At 37.8% G+C, this 19,453-nt stretch overlaps 1 protein-coding gene across 2 annotated transcripts in view; it reads right to left on the bottom strand.

The window, feature by feature from the left end:
* The window catches only part of Neos (nuclear receptor coactivator protein neosin), a 199,167-nt gene that overhangs the window by 140,467 nt on the left and 39,247 nt on the right, over positions 1-19,453 (bottom strand). For both annotated transcript variants that reach the window (XM_090381134.1, XM_090381135.1), the window contains exon 3: positions 11,947-12,159. In XM_090381134.1, coding sequence (XP_090237260.1) covers positions 11,947-12,127 — 181 coding nt within the window. In that variant the 5' untranslated portion in view covers positions 12,128-12,159. The remainder of the gene's footprint in view (positions 1-11,946; positions 12,160-19,453) is intronic.

Below are 19,453 nucleotides of genomic sequence, written 5' to 3'. Positions count from 1 at the left end.
GCATTCCCCTCGCTGAATAACTCTTCATGTGTGAATGTCGATGCAAAATATTCATTTAGTTTGTTAGCTACCTGAGCAGGATCATCAACACTTGACCCATCAATATCAAGTGAACCAATCTGATTCATCCCCTTCCTTCTAGAGTTTACATAAGTAAAGAACTCTTTGCTGTTTTTCTTTGCATCCCTTGCCAAAGATTTCTCGTAATCTGCCTTCGCCTGCCTAACCTCCTTTGTAACTTGGTTACAGATCAACTTTTATCTATCATAGGCTTCTGTGTCACATGTTAATTTGTATGTATCCCATGCATTTTTCTTCTCTGCAATATGACTCATTAGTTCATCTGACATCCACTTAGGCCTAAACCTTGAACAATATTTCTTATTTGGTATGTAAAGCCTAGTAGCTTCCAAGATAAGTTCTTTGAATGCTTCCCATTTTGAATTTGCTGGTGGTAACATCATCAGTTGGTCCCACTGTATAGATTTTAAATACTGCCTCAGTCCATCGTAGTCATCTTTACGAAAGCAATAACCCTTCCCTTTACCCCTAATGGTAGTTACCTCTTTGAGTAAATCCCACTTCAGCACACTGTGATCACTGCGACCTAATGGTTTATTTATCTGCAGATTCTTAATGCATGAAGAATCACTACTGATAATCAAATCAAGAGTATTACTCCCTCTAGTTGCCTCCTGAACATGCTGATGTAGAAAACAATCATTCAATAAATCAACAAAAGCCTTGCTAGTGTGTGAGTGACCAGCCCCCAAATTCCAGTCAATATCTGGGAAATTAAAATCCCCCATTATAAGACACTCTGATTTACTGGCCCACTCTATTTCCCTGTACAATTTCTTATTATAGTCATCAGAGTCATTAAGCCTATAGCACACTCCTACTCTCAATTTTGATTTCCCAATGCTTATGTCACACCAAACTGACTCGACACTGCTCTGTCCAGCAATGTCGACTGGCTTCACTTCCTTGGATTTTATTTATTTTTTAACTAATAGCATAACCCCTCCTCCCTTCCTATCCTGTCTATCCCTTCTGTAGACATTGTACTCCCCAAATTTCAGTTCTGCATTCCTTATATCTGTGTGACATCACGTCTCTGAAATCCCCACAAAATCTGCCTTTGATGTTTTAAGCAATACCTCAAATTCATCAAATTTATTTACTAAACTCCTAGCATTGGTGTACACGCAAGTATACGTGCACCTGTTCTTTTTCTTAGCTACCCTAACACAGCCCATGTGTTTACTTGTACCGCAATTTACTCCCAGCAGTCTTTGAAATATCCTGCATCTTATTTTCCAGGCTGCGGCTCATTCCAATAGAAGCAGTGCAAGAATCACTTTCACCTCTGGCAGTGGCTACTGTTAATCTATTAGTCCTTGTATCCCCCCAATCTAGCAGTTTTCCGACCCACATAACACTGCCTCGATAGCATCAGCAAACATTCTTGCACCCTTTCTATTTAAGTGTATCCCATCCCTGTAGAAGCAGTCTCTCCTGTTAACAAGTACAGACCAGGCTGAAAAAAATTCTACCCCATGAGCCGTGCACATCTTTCCAGGGCCCAAATGATCGACAGGGCTCTCATTATATACTCCCTCCTATCGTGTCTGGGCAGAGTTGCAGACACTTTCAAATTCAACCCTAATTCACGGCTTTTTTTCAACAGTGACCTGTAACTTGTTAAGTAATTCCTCCGGTATCCTACTCTTAATATCATTAGTGCCAACGTGTACAACTACATCACCTTTTGTGCCCTTAAAAGATGATATCCGCTCTACAACGTCATCAACCTTTGCCTCATCAGACATCATCATCATCAGCCATTTTCAATCCACTGCAGGATGAAGGCCTCTCCAGCAACTTTCCAGTGCCTTCTGTTTTGAGCACTGGCCATCCATTTACTACCCAGAAACTCATGAATTTCATCTATCCATCTCCGCCTTTGTCTTCCAGGTTTTCTTCTAGCTCCTATGGGATACCATTCTGTTATTTTCTTAGTCCATCTGTCATCATGTCTTCGAGCTATGTGTCCTGCCCAAGACCATTTTAGTTCTTTAGTTTTGATCAGAATGTCCTTTACTTGAGTTTTTTGCCTAATCCACGTGTTTCTCTTCTTATCTAACAGTCTGATTCCCAATATGATTCGTTCCATTCTTCGCTGTGTAGTTCTCAGCTTCTCTTCCATTCTTTTGGTGAGTGCCCAAGTTTCACTTCCATAAGCCATGGTGGGGAGTATACATCGATTCATTATTTTACGTTTCAGACAAACTGGGATATTGCTCTTCAGTATGTGACTATATTTCCTGAATGCTATCCATCCAAAATTTATTCTTCTCTTGACTTCCAGCCATTTATCATTATTACAGCTAATGACTTGTCCCAGATAAGTATATGACTCCACCTTTTCAATTACTGCTCCTTCAATCATTATTTCCCTTTCTGTGGCATACTTGTTCATCATTACTTTTGTTTTAGCCATATTCATCTTTAGTCCAAAATCCTTACTAGCTGTGCATAACTGATTAAGATTTTCCTCTAATTCGTTGGGATCGTGGCTAATGACCACAATGTCATCTGCAAATCGTAAATGGTTTAGGTACTCTCCGTTCACATTGACTCCTTTCTGCGACCAGTCTAATCTTCTGAAAGCTTCCTCAAGGGCAGCAGTAAACAGCTTCGGAGATATTGTGTCTCCTTGTCGAACTCCTTTCTTGATTTTAAATTTCCTACTGTCTTTGTCTAGTCTAATAAAGGAGGTAGCATTCTCATATATTTTCTTCAAAATCATAATATATGGGGTATCAATGCCTTGTCTTTCCAGTGCCCGAAACATTGCCTTATGCTGTATGGAGTCAAATGCCTTTTCATAATCCACAAATGCCAGGCATAATGGTGTTTTATATTCATTTGCTTTCTCCATTAGCTGTGATATTACACGAAGGTGATCCATAGTTGAGAATCCTGTCCTAAAGCCAGCTTGCTCTTTCGGTTGATTCTCATCAAGTATTCTTTCTAATCTGTTAGTAATAACCCTTGTGAACAACTTGTAGATGTGGGATAACAAGCTAATTGGTCTATAATTTCCAATTTCTGATTTATCTCCTTTCTTATGCAGCAAAACTATGATTGCATTATTCCACTGCTTAGGTGTCACACCTTTTCTAATGCACTTTGTGAAGAGCCTTGCCAGTTTTTGTGTTATGTCTCTTCCTCCCAATTTTAACAACTCTACAGTAACTTCATCTTCCCCCGGGGTTTTCTGATTCTTCATTTTCTTCAATGCATGTTCTACCTCATCAGGAAGAATATTGGGTATATCGTATGTGTTGCTAATTTGTAATCCATCTTCCCTGCTGCTGGCATCATTCCCCTGCTCCTTGTATAATTCTCTATAGTAGTCTTCTGCTATTTGAATTATGCCTTCTCTGCTGTTTATAAGTACACCATCACTATTCTTCAGTTTCAGTATCATTTGTCTTTCTGTATTACTGCTCATGGCTGCTGATTTAATTCCTTTGTTTTCTCTTAATGCTTGTTCTACTTTTCTTGTGTTAAATCTTCTTATGTCCTCTCTGAGTCTCTTTCTAATGACTTTGCATAACTCAGTATACTCAATTTTCTCCCTGTCAGTGTTTTTCTTGCTTTTCATTTGTCATCAGACATACCTTGGTCCTATTCCACCTATCCTTTTTACAAAGCATGTTTCCCATTTCCCTGATAATAGAGTCACCAACAACTACTAATTCCTTTGGGACCAGCGCATTCTGCCTTGGGGGCTGCCGCCGTGTTGCGTGTTGACCAAGTGCAAGCTCTGGCATTGGTGTGGGCAGCTGAGAGCTTGATGGCCCCTCACTGTTAATCCTTCGAGGGCATCCACCCTGTCCTTCAAGCTCTCATATAGGCCCATAACAACGCTGAGTTGTTTGCCTGATTTCCTTACACTCCTTGCATCGCGCGCACACACAAAGACATCCTCCATGGCAGTATCATGTCCCGTACCCAACTGCTCCACAAACATAAAGCAAGTAGTGCATTTTAATAGGCTGTGATTCAGAGGGCAACTCTGAATCACAGAGTTGCCCTCTGAATCACAGTTCTCCCTCAGTTCTCCCCTGAGCCACATCACTTACATTAGCTTGAGCCTTTTGCTTTGCTGCTCTGGTCTGAGTCATGATTTCGATTTAATTTCAATAAAATTTAAATTTCAGTACAAAATTAAAACCCTAAACTTATATCGCAACACAGTTATAGCGCTATATTTATGTTTCAGTATCGAGTGTTATCTACGAAACCCCTTTATATAACTTCCGTATCAAGTTAAGTATTAATTATTTATTTTTTACTAATTATTTATGTTACGTAACCCAAGTCGTTATATGTATAGTTAAAAGTACAATTTAATTGACAATGAAGTTCAACAAGATTAATTGACAATATTATGTACTATACTATACTATATTAAGCTTATGCTATCTATTATCGTAACAATGGCGGCAATTTACGAACGGTAAACACGTGGATTTGATACCCTTTCCGATACTAAGTAATACCTACAAAATCTCTATCTAAGTTACTTTAAACTAAGTATCGTAAATAGGAATATAAAGCTACTCTAGAAAATAAGTTAATATGCCAATTTAAGCTAATAAAACAGAAAATAAATCAGAAAAAACTTCTCTGTTCCAGGAGCGGCAAAAATGTACGTCCACACAGGCTACTCTCGTTCTCAGACTCTGACTTCCATCTGTTGTTGTGGAAGTTGATAGCTTAAATAAATTTAAGGCTGAACTATACAAACATTTGGAGTGACTGGATGGGTGAAATGGGAAGGGTTTTTTTTTTTTTTTTTGTGATGCTCTATAAGCTTGTTTTCTTGCATCATATGCCTCAACTAATACTAATGCTAACTTTGTTTTTTATTTCTAGAAAATAGTTCTGTTTTTAAAAATCCTGCTTGCAGGATACCAATATTTGACTTTTTCTGAATAGACTGAATTATAAATCAGTCTATTAATTATAATTTCTTTTTACTAGATTACATTTTAACTAAATAAAACTTTTATTAGTTCTGCTCAAAGAAAAAAAAAACAAACAAAAAAAAAAAAAAAAAAACGCATGTGTACCCTGTACACAGGAAAGATGTTTTATGTGTAAACATCTTTGATGAAAATCAGAACTGTTTTCAAATCGAACAGCTAGAATCAAAATCATGAACGATGTAACGTGTTATGGTCACGCCTGCTACTTACTCTACCGCAGCATTTCCGAAACTGTGTTCTGCGAAAATTCGTAATTAATAATTAAAAAATAAAATAAATAAATTTTGCATATTTGTAGCATACACCACTTTTGTATCATTATAATTTTACATTATATTTTTTCGATTATTAATATACTGGCATGGACTAATAATCAAATAGACTGTGGAACACTTAATTTTAGCGGGATTTTGGGTAGAAAACTATGCGTAGAGGTAATGCCATCTATGAAAAAGTAGCTTGATTGATTTTTGGTAGTTGTTGGTGCATCGGCTTCTGTGGCCATATTGCACCTCCCAAGGTTTTTGCAGTACTTTGATCCAAGCCCGAGGTGGGAATCGAACCCGCGACCTTTGGGTTGCCGGGCAGGTACTTTACCCACTCGGCTAGCCCGGTCGGCTGAAAAAGTAGCAATGTAGTGATCTAATATGCCATTCCTATGTGATTTAGCCTGAAGTACATGGGTTGAAGGAGAGGGAGAAGCGAATCAATATGACTAAACTCACTTCCTTGTATAAATTTTTTTAATAATCAGTATTTCGAAATATTATTATTAAAATAAATGACCATGGATTTGTGGTTGAAAAAAGGAACTTTAAAAGAAGAAGCAAGTACTTCTAGGATTGCAACTGTAGTCAATGAAAACAAATACAATACTGTTGCACTTCAAAGTGAGGAAGAACAATCGCAGCCGTTTGTTCCCCAAAAAGCCGAAGTGAAAAAAGTGGAACCAACTAATAAAAGACCAAAACAAAGGTATGATAATAGTTATTTGAATTTCGGCTTTATATATGAGTAAGTAACTGAGTTAGTGTCAGACCCTAACTGGAAAGTAACTGACGCCATTTCTGTTTCATAAAATCGTGACAGATTGGTTTTACTACAGTCCAATAATTGCAGTGTCAGACCCTAACCTGAAGGTAACTGATGCCATTTCCAGAAATGACTTTATATCTGTTCATAAAATCATGACAAATTGGTTTTACTACAGTCCAACAAATGCAAACCCTAACCAGAAGGTAACTGATGCTATTTCCAGAAATAAAGATGCTCCTGATGCACAGGGCGTCGTATGTAATAAAATATTCGCAAATAGTTCTTTGGCTTCCACTAAACTTGTGTTTCGTAAGTGTCCCGTAAATATATTGTGAGATGATGAAAAGTGTTCTGTGACTAAAAGTTTGGGAAACGCTGCTCTACCGAATCAATGTTAGTGACATTAGTGTCATACTTCAGTCCAAAATATTTAGTATGAACAGTGCAGTTTTATGCACGTCCACTGCTTACTCTACCGAATCAATGTTTCAAAGAGGTAGGCCAATAGCCTAATTATGCATTTGATTGTAGCCATTTGTTGAATAGTGTGATTGCAACAATACAAGTATTTGTATTGTTACAATGTGCATTTTCATTACATTCCATTGTTAGGTGCCTAGATGTTTTCACATCAATTTTCTGAGTAGTGAAAGGGACTGAATGCCAAACTGCTATAAACTTTGTGTGCAGCATTACCATCTTGCAGTTCGTTGTTTACGTGAATAAGACGAACCAAGGGATCAGCAATTTGCAGTGATAGATCATTACAATCATGAATGTGCACCCAGAGTTCAACGTTGTCAAAATCACAAGAAAACTATCCAACGACATGCTTGAAAGCGTCGAGATCACGAGTCAAGAAGCCACCTGGTACTTGCTACATCAGCCCATGTCGGAAAGCTCCATGGTGGTAGCTTACATTCCCACTGTTTGGCCAATCAAGCGACAGAGAGTGAGGAAGTCCAGTGAAGAGAACATTCCAGAGGAGTCATGTGACATAGGGAAAGAGAATTGGTTTCACAAATAACACTTGGATCATGTTACTCTGTCATGCTTTGTTGCAAATTACACATGCAGTACTAACAAGACCTGCAAGAAACAGCAGTATCCATGCATAATACTGCTAAGATCAGGTACATCAAAAGTAACTGAGTTAGTGTCAGACCCTAACCTGAAGGTAACTGGTGCCATTTCCAGAAATGACATTATATCTGTTTCATAAAATCGTGACAAATTGGTTTTACTACAGTCCGAAATTTAGTATGTGCTGCCAAAGATGTTTACACATAAAAGAAAAAAAAAAAAACCCTATAAACATGGCAGTATTAATTACTTCTATTTTCCAGTTTAGATAATTAATAAGGGAACAAAATTTTGAATTTATGCATGTGCATATATCTCTGCTTATATAAAACAGATACACTGAATTAGCCTTGCATTAACACCTCCTGGTGTTAATGCAAGGCTAACTGCACTAACACGCCCGGTAAGCGTGAAGAGGAAAAGACCAAACCCTCCAGCATGAGAGCACAACAATACAAATGGCCCTCAGTCCCCAGCAGCTTTCACTCTCCCTCTTACGGCAGCGAGAGGATCAGAGTGGAAGCAGAGGGTGCTAAGAATCTCTGGGTACGACCAGGCTGCCATGCACGGAAACTGAACTTGGCCTGTTATAACGTAAGATCACTCATCGGTGAAGACAGGATATTAGAGCTGGAAAAGGAATTAGAAAATGTGAATTGGAATAACATCGGTTTGGCTGAAACAAGAAGAAGAAATGAATCACTTATAAGTTTATCAAGTGGAAATCTGCTGTACACCAATGGAAACAGTGAAAGGAGTGAAGGTGGAGTTGGGTTTCTGGTCCATAAAGATTTTAAAAACAACATTTTGGAATTCAAAAGCACATCACCAAGTGTGTCAAGACTAATACTCAAGATTTCTAAGAGGTACAAGCTAAAGGTTATAATGATTTATGCACCAACATCGAGCCATGATGATGAAGAGGTTGAAGAAATGTACACTGAAATTGAGAGTCTTCTAGATGAGCAGAAAACCCACTACACTATTATTATGGGGGACTTCAATGCTAAGGTTGGAAAAAGGCAAAACAGCGCAGAAAGAGGAACTATAGGAAATTTTGGAATTGGTGAAAGAAATAAGAGGTGAAAGACTTGTGGAATTTGCAGAATCTCAAGGACTGTCAGTAATGAACACTTTTTTCAAGAAAAGGGTGAACAGAAAGTGGACATGGAAGAGTCCAAATGGATTAACAACTAATGAAATCGACTTCATCCTCACTAACAGAAGATATATTGTGAATGATGTTACTGTCCTGAATAAGGTAAATGTTGGAAGTGATCACAGAATGGTAAGAAGTACACTTGATATAGATGTAGGAAAGGAAAGGAAAAAACTGACTCGAGTAAATAATACAAAAGGTCTTTGAGATAACGGAGGAGGAGAAAAAGCAGTATATACTGGAACTTAAAAACAAGTTTGAGCTTCTGCAGACTGCTCAGAACCAAGATATCGACGAGGAATATTACAACTTTCTGAAAGTGATAAAGCCCAAGAAACGTATAGGGAAACAGAAATCCAAAGAAGAAAAAATTAGTCAAGAAACACTTGTCATGATGAACCGAAGACGACAAATGAAGAGCAAGAAAAACACTGACAGGGAGAAAATTAAGTATACTCAGTTATGGAAAGCCATTAGAAAGAGACTCAGAGAGGACATAAGAAGATTTAATACAAGAAAAGTAGAACAAGCATTAAGGGAAAACAAAGGATTTAAATCAGCAGCCATGAGCAGTAATACAGAAAGACAAATGATACTGAAACTGAAGAATAGCGATGGTGTACTTATAAACAGCAGAGAAGGCATAATTCAAATAACAGAAGACTAATATAGAGAATTATACAAGGAGCGAGGGAATGATACCAGCAATGGGGAAGATGGATTGCAAAGTAGCAACACATACGACATATCCAATATTCTTACTGATGAGGTAGAACATGCATTGAAGAAAATGAAGAATCGGAAAGCCCCGGGGAAAGATAAAGTTACTGTAGAGTTGTTAAAATTGGGAGGAAGAGACATAACACAAAAACTGGCAAGGCTCTTCACAAAGTGCATTAGAAAAGGTGTGACACCTAAGCAGTGGAATAATGCAATCATAGTTTTGCTGCATAAGAAAGGAGATAAATCAGAAATTGGAAATTATAGACCAATTAGCTTGTTATCCCACATCTACAAGTTGTTCACAAGGGTTATTACTAACAGATTAGAAAGAATACTTGATGAGAATCAACCGAAAGAGCAAGCTGGCTTTAGGACAGGATTCTCAACTATGGATCACCTTCATGTAATATCACAGCTAATGGAGAAAGCAAATGAATATAAAACACCATTATGCCTGGCATTTGTGGATTATGAAAAGGCATTTGACTCCATACAGCATAAGGCAATGTTTCGGGCACTGGAAAGACAAGGCATAGATACCCCATATATTATGATTTTGAAGAAAATATATATCAGAGTGCTACCTCCTTTATTAGACTAGACTAAGACAGTAGCAAATTTAAAACCGAGAAAGGAGTTCGACAAGGAGACACAATATCTCCGAAGCTGTTTACTGCAGCCCTTGAGGAAGCTTTCAGAAGATCAGACTGGTCGCAGAAAGGAGTCAATGTGAACAGAGAGTACCTAAACCATTTACGATTTGCAGATGACATTGTGGTTATAAGCCACGATCCCAAAGAATTAGAGGAAAATCTTAATCAGTTATGCACAGTTAGTAAGGATTTTGGACTAAAGATGAATATGGCTAAAACAAAAGTAATGATGAACAAGTATGCCACGGAAAGGGAAATAACGATTGAAGGAGCAGTAATTGAAAAGGTGGCTGTAATAATGATAAATGGCTGGAAGTCAGGAGAAGAATAAATTTTGGATGGATAGCATTCAGGAAATATAGTCACATACTGAAGAGCAATATCCCAGTTTTTCTGAAACATAAAATAACGAATCAATGTATACTCCCCACCATGACTTACGGAAGTGAAACTTGGGCACTCACCAAAAGAATGGAAGACAAGCTGAGAACTACACAGCGAAGAATGGAACAAATTATATTGGGAATCAGACTGTTCGATAAGAAGAGAAACACATGGATTAGGCAGCAAACTCAAGTAAAGGACATTCTTATCAAAACTAAAGAACTAAAATGGTCTTGTGCAGGACACATAGCTCGAAGACATGATGACACATGGACTAAGAAAATAACAGAATGGTATCCAAGCGGAGCTAGAAGAAAACCTGGAAGACAAAGTCGGAGATGGATAGATGAAATTCATGAGTTTTTGGGTAGTAAATGGATGGCCAGTGCTCAAAACAGAAGGAACTGGAAAGTTGGTGGAGAGGCCTTCATCCTGCAGTGGATTGAAAATGGCCGATGATGATGATGATGATGATGATGATAACACCTCCTTGTATAGGAATAAGACATTCTGATGCTGGAAGGCTAAATATTGTCACTGGCTGATACAAGATTGTAGTTCACACATGCATTCAGTTTCTGAATGCACGTGTGAACTACAATCTTGTATCTAAATACCCCACATAGCACTGATAATTGGTACCAAAACTATTCCATGTTATATGAAACCGTGCTGACTGAGATATAATTATAATGGGTTTTAATTGAATGTGTACCAAAGAAACAGTCTATAAACATATTATAATAAATCGATAAATTTTCCGTATCTTGATGTTAGGTTCAACATTCGAATCTCCATTCATAATCACCTCGCAGGCCATGTCAACTCCCCAAAAATCTTTCTCCAATTCTTCTGTTAAAAATTCTTTTGATGCCACTTCAGTGTTATCTACTTCAGAATTATTTTCCTCTTCTTCATATGCAGTTTGCTCATCAATTTCAATGAGCTTCCCATCGTCTAAGTCATTTGCATATGAGTTAAGGCAGTCATGTTCATTGGCAGTGTCCAAAGTTTCAAACCGCAAGTCTTTTCCGATCTTCACAATATCTTCAGCAACTGTCTGAACTTGTGATTCAAAACCAGTGAAATCATTTGCCAAATGAGGCAAAATATGCTGCCAAACAGAATGCATACCGTTGGCAGTGGTTTCTCACCAAGATGCAGATATATTTTCAATCGCATTCCTGGTATTATAATTTTTCCAAAATGTTTGTAAAAATTATGATCCCACTCCTGTTGAAGCTACAATGGCTTGGGAAAAAGTTAGCTGCAGATACTATACCTTGAATTTAACCCAGAGAACTTATTACAGATATTGTTTCTCCATATAACATCTTAGTATTAGATTCTAGTAAATAAGCTCTAACTCATAACAAACTAGCCCTCTTGGCAAAGATGGCAGTAAATTAGCTTTCTTCAACAGTACAGTTCATAACCATTTATGTTCCGAGCAAATAATGTCACTGAAACACCCTGTTCCCATCACACCAATCAGCAAGACTAGCAAAAAAAAAAGGAAGACAGATAGTCCATATTCTGAAGACCTTCCCTGTGGTTCTTCCATAACATTCCTAATTCTCTAACGCAAACATCTGGATTTTGGTATTGTGAATAAACATTTTTTGTTTGGTAAACTAATCATGTTAAACTGTTTTTTGTTTAATTCAGAGCAAGTACTTTCCCTCATTATACAATGAAGCATACCTAATTACATATCAGTTATAATGATAGATAATACTAAATCAATGACCAATTTGCATCACATGATGTAACATATTTATAGTGATATAAATAACAAAAATAAAAAAGCATTTCGGCAGAAATAAGATAAAGACATAACACCAACCAATTATTTTCCCATATTTAGAAAATCTTTCTTCCAGCTCTTCTCTATTGATGTTATCAGGATCAATATTCCCAACAAACACTCTTGCATCTGGAATTTTTGGCTCATTTCCATCATTTGGGCCTCGGCGATCATCTGAGTCCCGACCACCATCAGGTCTTCCCATGGATCGGTAACTCATATCTGAATTATCAAGTCTTAATCACTTAAAATCTTTAAGGAAAAAGAAATGAATAAGAATATTATTAAAAAGAGGAGAGGCAAACTTAAGTATTTCACTTTTATAGTTGAACCAATAATAAAATAAAATACACAGAATGGGTCAGATTTATGCTAAACACTTATTATAATATGGCTTTAAATAGTCATATTATAACAAAATAACTATAAAAATGACTACTGTTGTACATAAATGGAATATTTTAAAGATAAAATAAACTAATTTTTCAATAAGTCATAAAAATATCGCAGATTGGTGATCCACTGAGTATGGAGGATTTAGTAAGGATTTTGGACTAAAGATGAATATGACTACAACAAAAGAGGATGAACAATAATGCCAACGAAAGGGATATAATGATTAAAAGAGCAGTAATTGAAAAGATGGAGTCGTATACTTATCTGAGACAAGTCATTGGCTATAATAATGATAAATGGCTGGAAGTCAAGAGAAGAATAAATTTTGGATGGATAGCATTCAGGAAATATAGTCACATACTAAGGAGAAATATACCAATTTGTCTGAAATGTAAAATAATGAACCAATGTATACTCCCCACCATGACTTATGGAAGTGAAACTTGGGCACTCACCAAAAGAATGGAAGAGAAGCTGATAACAACACAGCAAAGAATGGAATGGATTATATTGGGAATCAGACTGTAAGATAAGAAGAGAAACACATGGAGATTAGGCAGCAAACTCAAGTAAAGGACATTCTGATCAAAACTAAAGAACTAAAATGGTCTTGGGCAGGACACATAGCTCGAAGAAATGATGGCAGATGGACTAACAGAATAGTACCCAAGAGGAGCTGGAAGAAAACCTGGGAGACAACGATGGAGATGGACAGATGAAATTCATGAGTTTGTGGGTAGTAAATGGAAAGTTGGTGGAGAGGCCTTCATCCTGCAGTGGATTGAAAATGGCTGATGATGGAGGATAATCAACTAACATTTGAAGAAAGGCAGTGAACTCTAAAGTGGTACTGCATATAATAAATAAATAAATTTTCAATTTATATTCCAGGACAACCACATAAGGTCAGATGAGTTCATAAGATACAGAGTACAAGAATATTATACAATATTTAGTATTCACGCACAGCCACTCAATGCTGCTGTTGTTGTTTGAGAGCTATTGGCACACGGGCTCACATCTGGTGAGTATGGTCTTGGCACACCCAGGGTCTTGAGCCGGATATCATCATTCTTCTTCTTCTTCTCTCTCTCTCTCTCTCTCTCTCTCTCTCTCTCTCTCTCTCTCTCTCTCTCTCTCTCTCTCTCTCTCTCTCTCTCAGGTTAACTCGGAAATTTTTTTTTTGCTGGTGCATCATAAGCCTCAGCTTCCTTGCACCATACGCTTAATAATAATAATAACAAAAGCAGCTTAGGCTATAATGCGACTAGTCTGGGTTAGAGAGTTGCATATGTCAACATTTTTAATTTTTCTTGATGTTGTTTAGTAGAAAGCCAAGATTTTGTTTTATAATTACGTAGCTTTTTCGTAAATGTTATACTATTAATTTTTATATGTTTTGGTAGTATCCGATCTGCACCCTAAGTTGTTGCAGAAAGAACTTTGAGTAGGTTTAACTGCTTGATGCATGAATGTCTTAGTTGCTTAATATGTTCAAGGAATGTCAGTTTCTTATCCAAGAGAAGCCCTAAGAATATTATGTTTGGTACAACTGGGATCATATACCCATCCAGTTTAAGTTCAGGATCAGGGTGTAGGTTTCGTTACCTGCAGAAATGCATACATGCAGTTTTTTGTGTGGAAAACCGGAAGCCATTTGTTTGCACCCATTTGCTTATTTTATCTATTGCACCTTGCAGCTGCCATTCTATACTTTGCATATTCTGAGAGTGAGATGAAATACTAAAATCGTCACCGTATAAAGCGGTATAAACAGGTTTTGGTATATGTTCAGTTATGGATTTGTTCAGTTAAGCTATTTTGATAGCAAAGAGGTAGTGGTAATCACAGACCCCTGAGGCATGCCCTCTCCATGGGTGAAGACTTTTGAAAGAGTATTCTGCAACCTAACTTTTTTTTCTGTAAACCCCAAACACGAGAGATATTAGAACCTATAGTACTTAGTACCGTGCTTGGGATGAAGGTAGAGAACACGGCAGAAGATATATGTTGCCATTGGACTTGAACTTCTGTACACTGTGATTTTCAGGAAATACGTATGAAGGAAGGTTGTTCCAGAAAACGGCAGTTAAATGAATAACCAAGGAAGATGAAAAGTTGGTTCTGTGAGTTTGAAGTTGGACAGTAAATGGATGTTGGCAGCACGTGTTCAGACTGTTTTGAAAGAGAGCGCAGGAATAATAGAAGCCAATTCAGAAGAACAGTGCCCATGGAAGTATCTGTAGAAGAGGCATGCAGCAGAAACAGTACGTCTATGAGAAAGCGAGTGGAGAGATTCTGTTAGAGATGAATCATTTATTAACCTAACTGCCCTCTTCTGAATGAAATGAAGAAGCCTGAGAGAGGATATGGGGGCACCACCCCAGATGTGAGAACAATATTCCATGGCAGGGCAGATTTGGGATTTATACAGAGTGAGCAGATGTTTGGAAGAAAAGTAACACCGAGAGCGAAAGAGAAAACCAAGTTTTTTAGATGCAGAGGAAGCAATAATTGTAATGTGCTTGTGCCAAGAGAGATTAGAAGTCAGGATAATCTCCAAAAGAGATATATCATTTTGCATGGAAATTGGAGTGTCACCAAAGGTAAGCATAGGAGCAGAAGAATCCTTTTTGCGAGATATAAGACAAGACTGAGTTTTAGAAGGGTTGAAATCAACTAAGTTGTCTTTGCCCCACTGGAGAATTACCTGAAGATCGGCATTTAAGGAATTGGTAGCAGATTTTCGAGAAGTTGAAGCTGATTGAGCAGGGCAAGGTTTCTCAAAATGGAAAGTGGAATGCAATGTGCTATCATCGGCAAAACTATGGATAGGATTTTTTGTTAATGGAAGATCATTAATATACAAGAGGAAAAGAATGGGGGAAAGAACTGAACCTTGGGGGACACCGGCATTAGTGGAGAAGTTAGAAGACAGAAAGCCATCTACCATCACCCCCAGTGAGCGATCAGAGAGAAAACTGGATAACCAATTACTAAAAACAGTTGGCAAACCATAAGATGGAAGCTTGTTTAGAAGACCTTTATGCCAAACATGATCGAAAGCCTTTGAGATGTCAAGAGCAACTACTTGTGTTTCACCGAACCTTTCCATTGAATTAGTCCATAAATGTGTAACATAACCAGAATATCAACTGACGGAATCCATACTGGCAATCGTCAATCAGACAGAAGGTTTCTAGGTAGTTTAAGAGTTGGCGGTTAATTGATTTCTCCATTACTTTAGAAAGAGTAGAAGAAATTGCAATGGGATGGATAATTGGATGGGAGGGATTTGTCACCCTTTTTAGGAACTGGCTGGATATGAGCAAATTTCCAAGCAGAAGGAAAAACACCTTTGGAATAAGAAAGTGAAAAAAAGGCGGCAAAGAATAGAAGTAAGTTCAGGAGCACAGGTTTTGAGAACAAGTGGAGAAATACCATCGGGACCTGGAGATTTCTTAGCATCAAGATTCGTCAAAATCCTTCTGACATCCTTTTGATGGAAGACCACAGGAGGTATTGAATGGAGCATGTTGGGAATGGTGGGAGGTGTTTTACCAAGATCATTAATACATGACTTAGAAGAAAAATGAGATGTTAGCAGGTCAGATTTATCCTTGGCTGAAGTGACAACAGAACCATCTGGTTTGGACAGAGATGGGCAAAAGTTGTGGCTAATAGCTTTGGCAAGAGACCAGAATGCTCTGCTACCATTAGGGCAAGAAGCAAGTTTTCTACTCTTAGCCTGTTCAAACTCTAGCCTGGACTGATTAATAACTGCTTTACAATCGTTGCGAGCTTTGGTGTAGGCAGAAAATTAAACTGAAGAATTAGAAACAAGCCAAATACGATATGCAACATTCTTCTCTTGAACAGCCTTAGCACATTTATTGGAGAACCAAGGTTTAGATAAAGGACGAGATTTTAAAGTGGAGTGTGGGATAAAGGATTCCATTCCTACAAGAATAATTTCACTGACACAATCTGAGCAAACATTGACATCAGAAGTTTTGAAACAGTAATCCGACCAAGGAAAAGAAGAAAAGAAATCTCACAGGTCATCCCATTTTGCATTCTTGTAATGGCAAACAACACGAGGTTGGAAATAGCCATGAGATAAAGTCTCCACTGGAGAAGAGACAATCACCAAGTTGTGATCTGAGGTGCCTAAAGGACCACTCATTTTGACCATGTACTTAGAAGGGTTGTTTATGAGAAAAAGATTAAGAGTGTTGGCTGTATAATTAGGATTGTCCGGTATTCTTGTAGGTAAATGAACAATCTGTGCAATGTAATTGCAAAAGCCTCAGCATCTCGACCAGCTGGGTCGGTGTGACTAGAAAACGGAAGCCAGATGGAGTTGTGAACATTAAAATCACCAAGAAAAATTACCTCACTGTTAAGAAAGTTGGACTGGAGAAAGTCAAGTTGCAAAGAGAGGAAGTCAAAGAGCTCCAAGTGATTAGTGGAAATGACCACTAATGAAAATTAGTGGAATTTAAAACGACCTGTGGCATAAGAAATTTTTAATATATTTGCGAAGATGTCCACATAATCCAAGGTGATATATAGGATTTGGATAATTCCATAATTCCATGCCTTATCATAAGCCTTTTCTATATCAAAACAGATCATCACGTGGTGATCTTTTTGGATAAAGGCATTCCCGCACACTGTTTTCTAATTTGATAAGTAAATCTAACGTTGAACAATTTTTCCTAAAATCATGCTGTGCTGGATTGAGAAGGTTATTTCTGTTCAAAAACTATGTTAGACGAGCATTGATAATTTTCTCCATTACTTTTCCCGGGCAATTTGTTAGAGCTGTTGGACGGCAGTTGCATAGGTCAGAGAGATCTTTCCCCAGTTTTTGGAGAGCAAGAATTAATTGCATGATGCCAACTGTCTGGAAAAAAGTGGGTGCGAGAGTACATGTTTTGTACTCTCGCACCCACTTTTTAGAGTTGCTTTATATTCCTAGTAACAATACTTTAGTTTAAATTAAATTTAAGTAGAGATTTTGTAGGTTATTACTTAGTATCGGTATGGGCAAAACCTGCCCACAAATCCACTTGTGGGCAGGTTTTGCAGCTCCCGCGAACGAAAGTTTTTAATTATACTTTGCCACTTTATTGACTTAATTGTTAGATTAAATTATTTTCTATAAGTAGCTTATAGACCTAGTTAAGCTCTGTGGTTTATTTTGAATTTAGATAGCACGATTTGGAAAGTAAATATCTTGTGTCCATAGATTAACCATTCATAACTTGCCGCCATTGTTATAAAATACGTGTCCTAGTGTAAGGTTTAACGGAAAACTAGATAGCGAGTATAGTACTATCAGTTAATCAGTAAAATTTATTAATCTTATTAAATTTCATTGTCGATTGAATTATACTTTTTTAATTAAATAAATATAGCAACCTAGTTATTACAAACGTAACATCATAAATTAATACATAAAAGTTGACAGGGGATAAGAAAGTCATATAACTTAACTTGGAGATAATATTCGATACCGGAAAACATATACATAGTGTTATAACTGCATTGGGATATACGTTCAGGGTTCTTTTTTGTATTGGAATTTTACTTAAATTGAATAGAAATCATGACTCAGAGCAGAGTAGCAAAGCAAAAGGCTCAAACTAGTGGAAGTGCTGTGGCTCAGGGGAGAACTGGAGGGGGGGTGTTGTTCTCTGTATCACAGTCTATTGAAATGCACTGCTTGTTTAATGTTTGTGGAGCAATTAGGAACAGGACATGATATTGCCAGGTGGAATGTCTTTGTGTGTATGCGTACGATATAAGGAAATCAGGTGCCAACTCAGCACTGTTATGGACTTATATTACCCATATCAATGCCAGAGTTTGCACTTGAACTTCACGCAACACAGCAGCAACCCCAAGGCAGAATACGCTGGTCCCAAAGGAACTAGTTGTTGTCGGTGACTCTACTGTCAGGGAAACAGGAAGCATATTGTGCAAAAATGATAGATGGAACAGGACCACGGTATGTCTGCCAGGGGCAAAGGATGTTGACGTAGAGCTGATATCATCCTTTAAGGGCACAAAGGGTGATATTGTTGTACACGTTGGCACTAATCATATTAAGAGTAGGAGACCGGCAGAATTACTTAACAAGTACAAGACAATGCTGAAAAAAAGCCGAGTTAGGGTTGAATTTGAAAGTGTCTGCAATTCTGGCCATACACGATAGGAGGGAGTATATGTTGAGAGCCTTGTCGATCAATTCGGCCATGGAGAGATTGTGCAAGGCTCAAGGGGTAGAATTTTTCTCAGCCTGGTCTGTGCTTGTTAACAGGAAAGACTGCTTCTACAGGGATGGGATACACTTAAATAGAAAGGGTGCAAGAATATTTGCTGATGCTATCGAGGCAGAGTTAGTTGGGTCGGAAAACTGCTAGCTTTGGGGGATACACAGACTAATAGATTAACAGTAGCCACAGGCAGAGGTAAAAGTGATTCTTGCACTACTTCTATTGAAATGCAATTGAGCAGCAGCCTGGAAAACAAGGCAATGGGAATTGCCAGGACTGCTGGGAGTCATAGTGGAACAAGTAAATACATGGGCTGTGTTAGGGTAACTAAGCATAGAAACAGGTGCAGGTATACTTGCATGTACACCAAAGCAAGGAGAATAGTTAATAAATTCGATGAGCTTAAAGTGCTAGTCAAGACATCAAAGGCAGATACTGTTGGGATATCAGAGACATGGTATCACACAGACATAAGCAGTGCAGAACTGGAATTTGGGGAGTACAATGTGTACAGAAAGGATAGACAGGACAGGAAGGGAGGAGAGGATATGCTGTTCATTAAGAAACAAAATCTAAGGAAGTCCATCCAATTGATGTTGTTGGACAATGCAATGTTGAGTCCGTTTAGTGACACATAAGCACTGGGAAAGGAAAAAATGAGTATGCGTGTGTTATAGGCCTAATGAATCTGATGACCAATTGTGCAGAGAAATACAGTGGGCCAGTAAATAAGAGTGTCTTTATAATGGAGAATTTTAATTTCCCGGATATTGACTGGAATTTGTGGGTTGGTCACTCACACACACTAGCAAGGCTTTTGTGGATTTTTTGGATGATTGTTATCTAGAGCAGCATGTTCGGGAGGC

Source organism: Mastigoproctus giganteus, chromosome 9, assembly GCF_048544385.1.
Source record: "Mastigoproctus giganteus isolate SK-2022 chromosome 9, ASM4854438v1, whole genome shotgun sequence".
Lineage (NCBI taxonomy): Eukaryota > Metazoa > Arthropoda > Arachnida > Uropygi > Thelyphonidae > Mastigoproctus > Mastigoproctus giganteus.
This window is presented reverse-complemented; position numbering and strand designations above follow the sequence as displayed.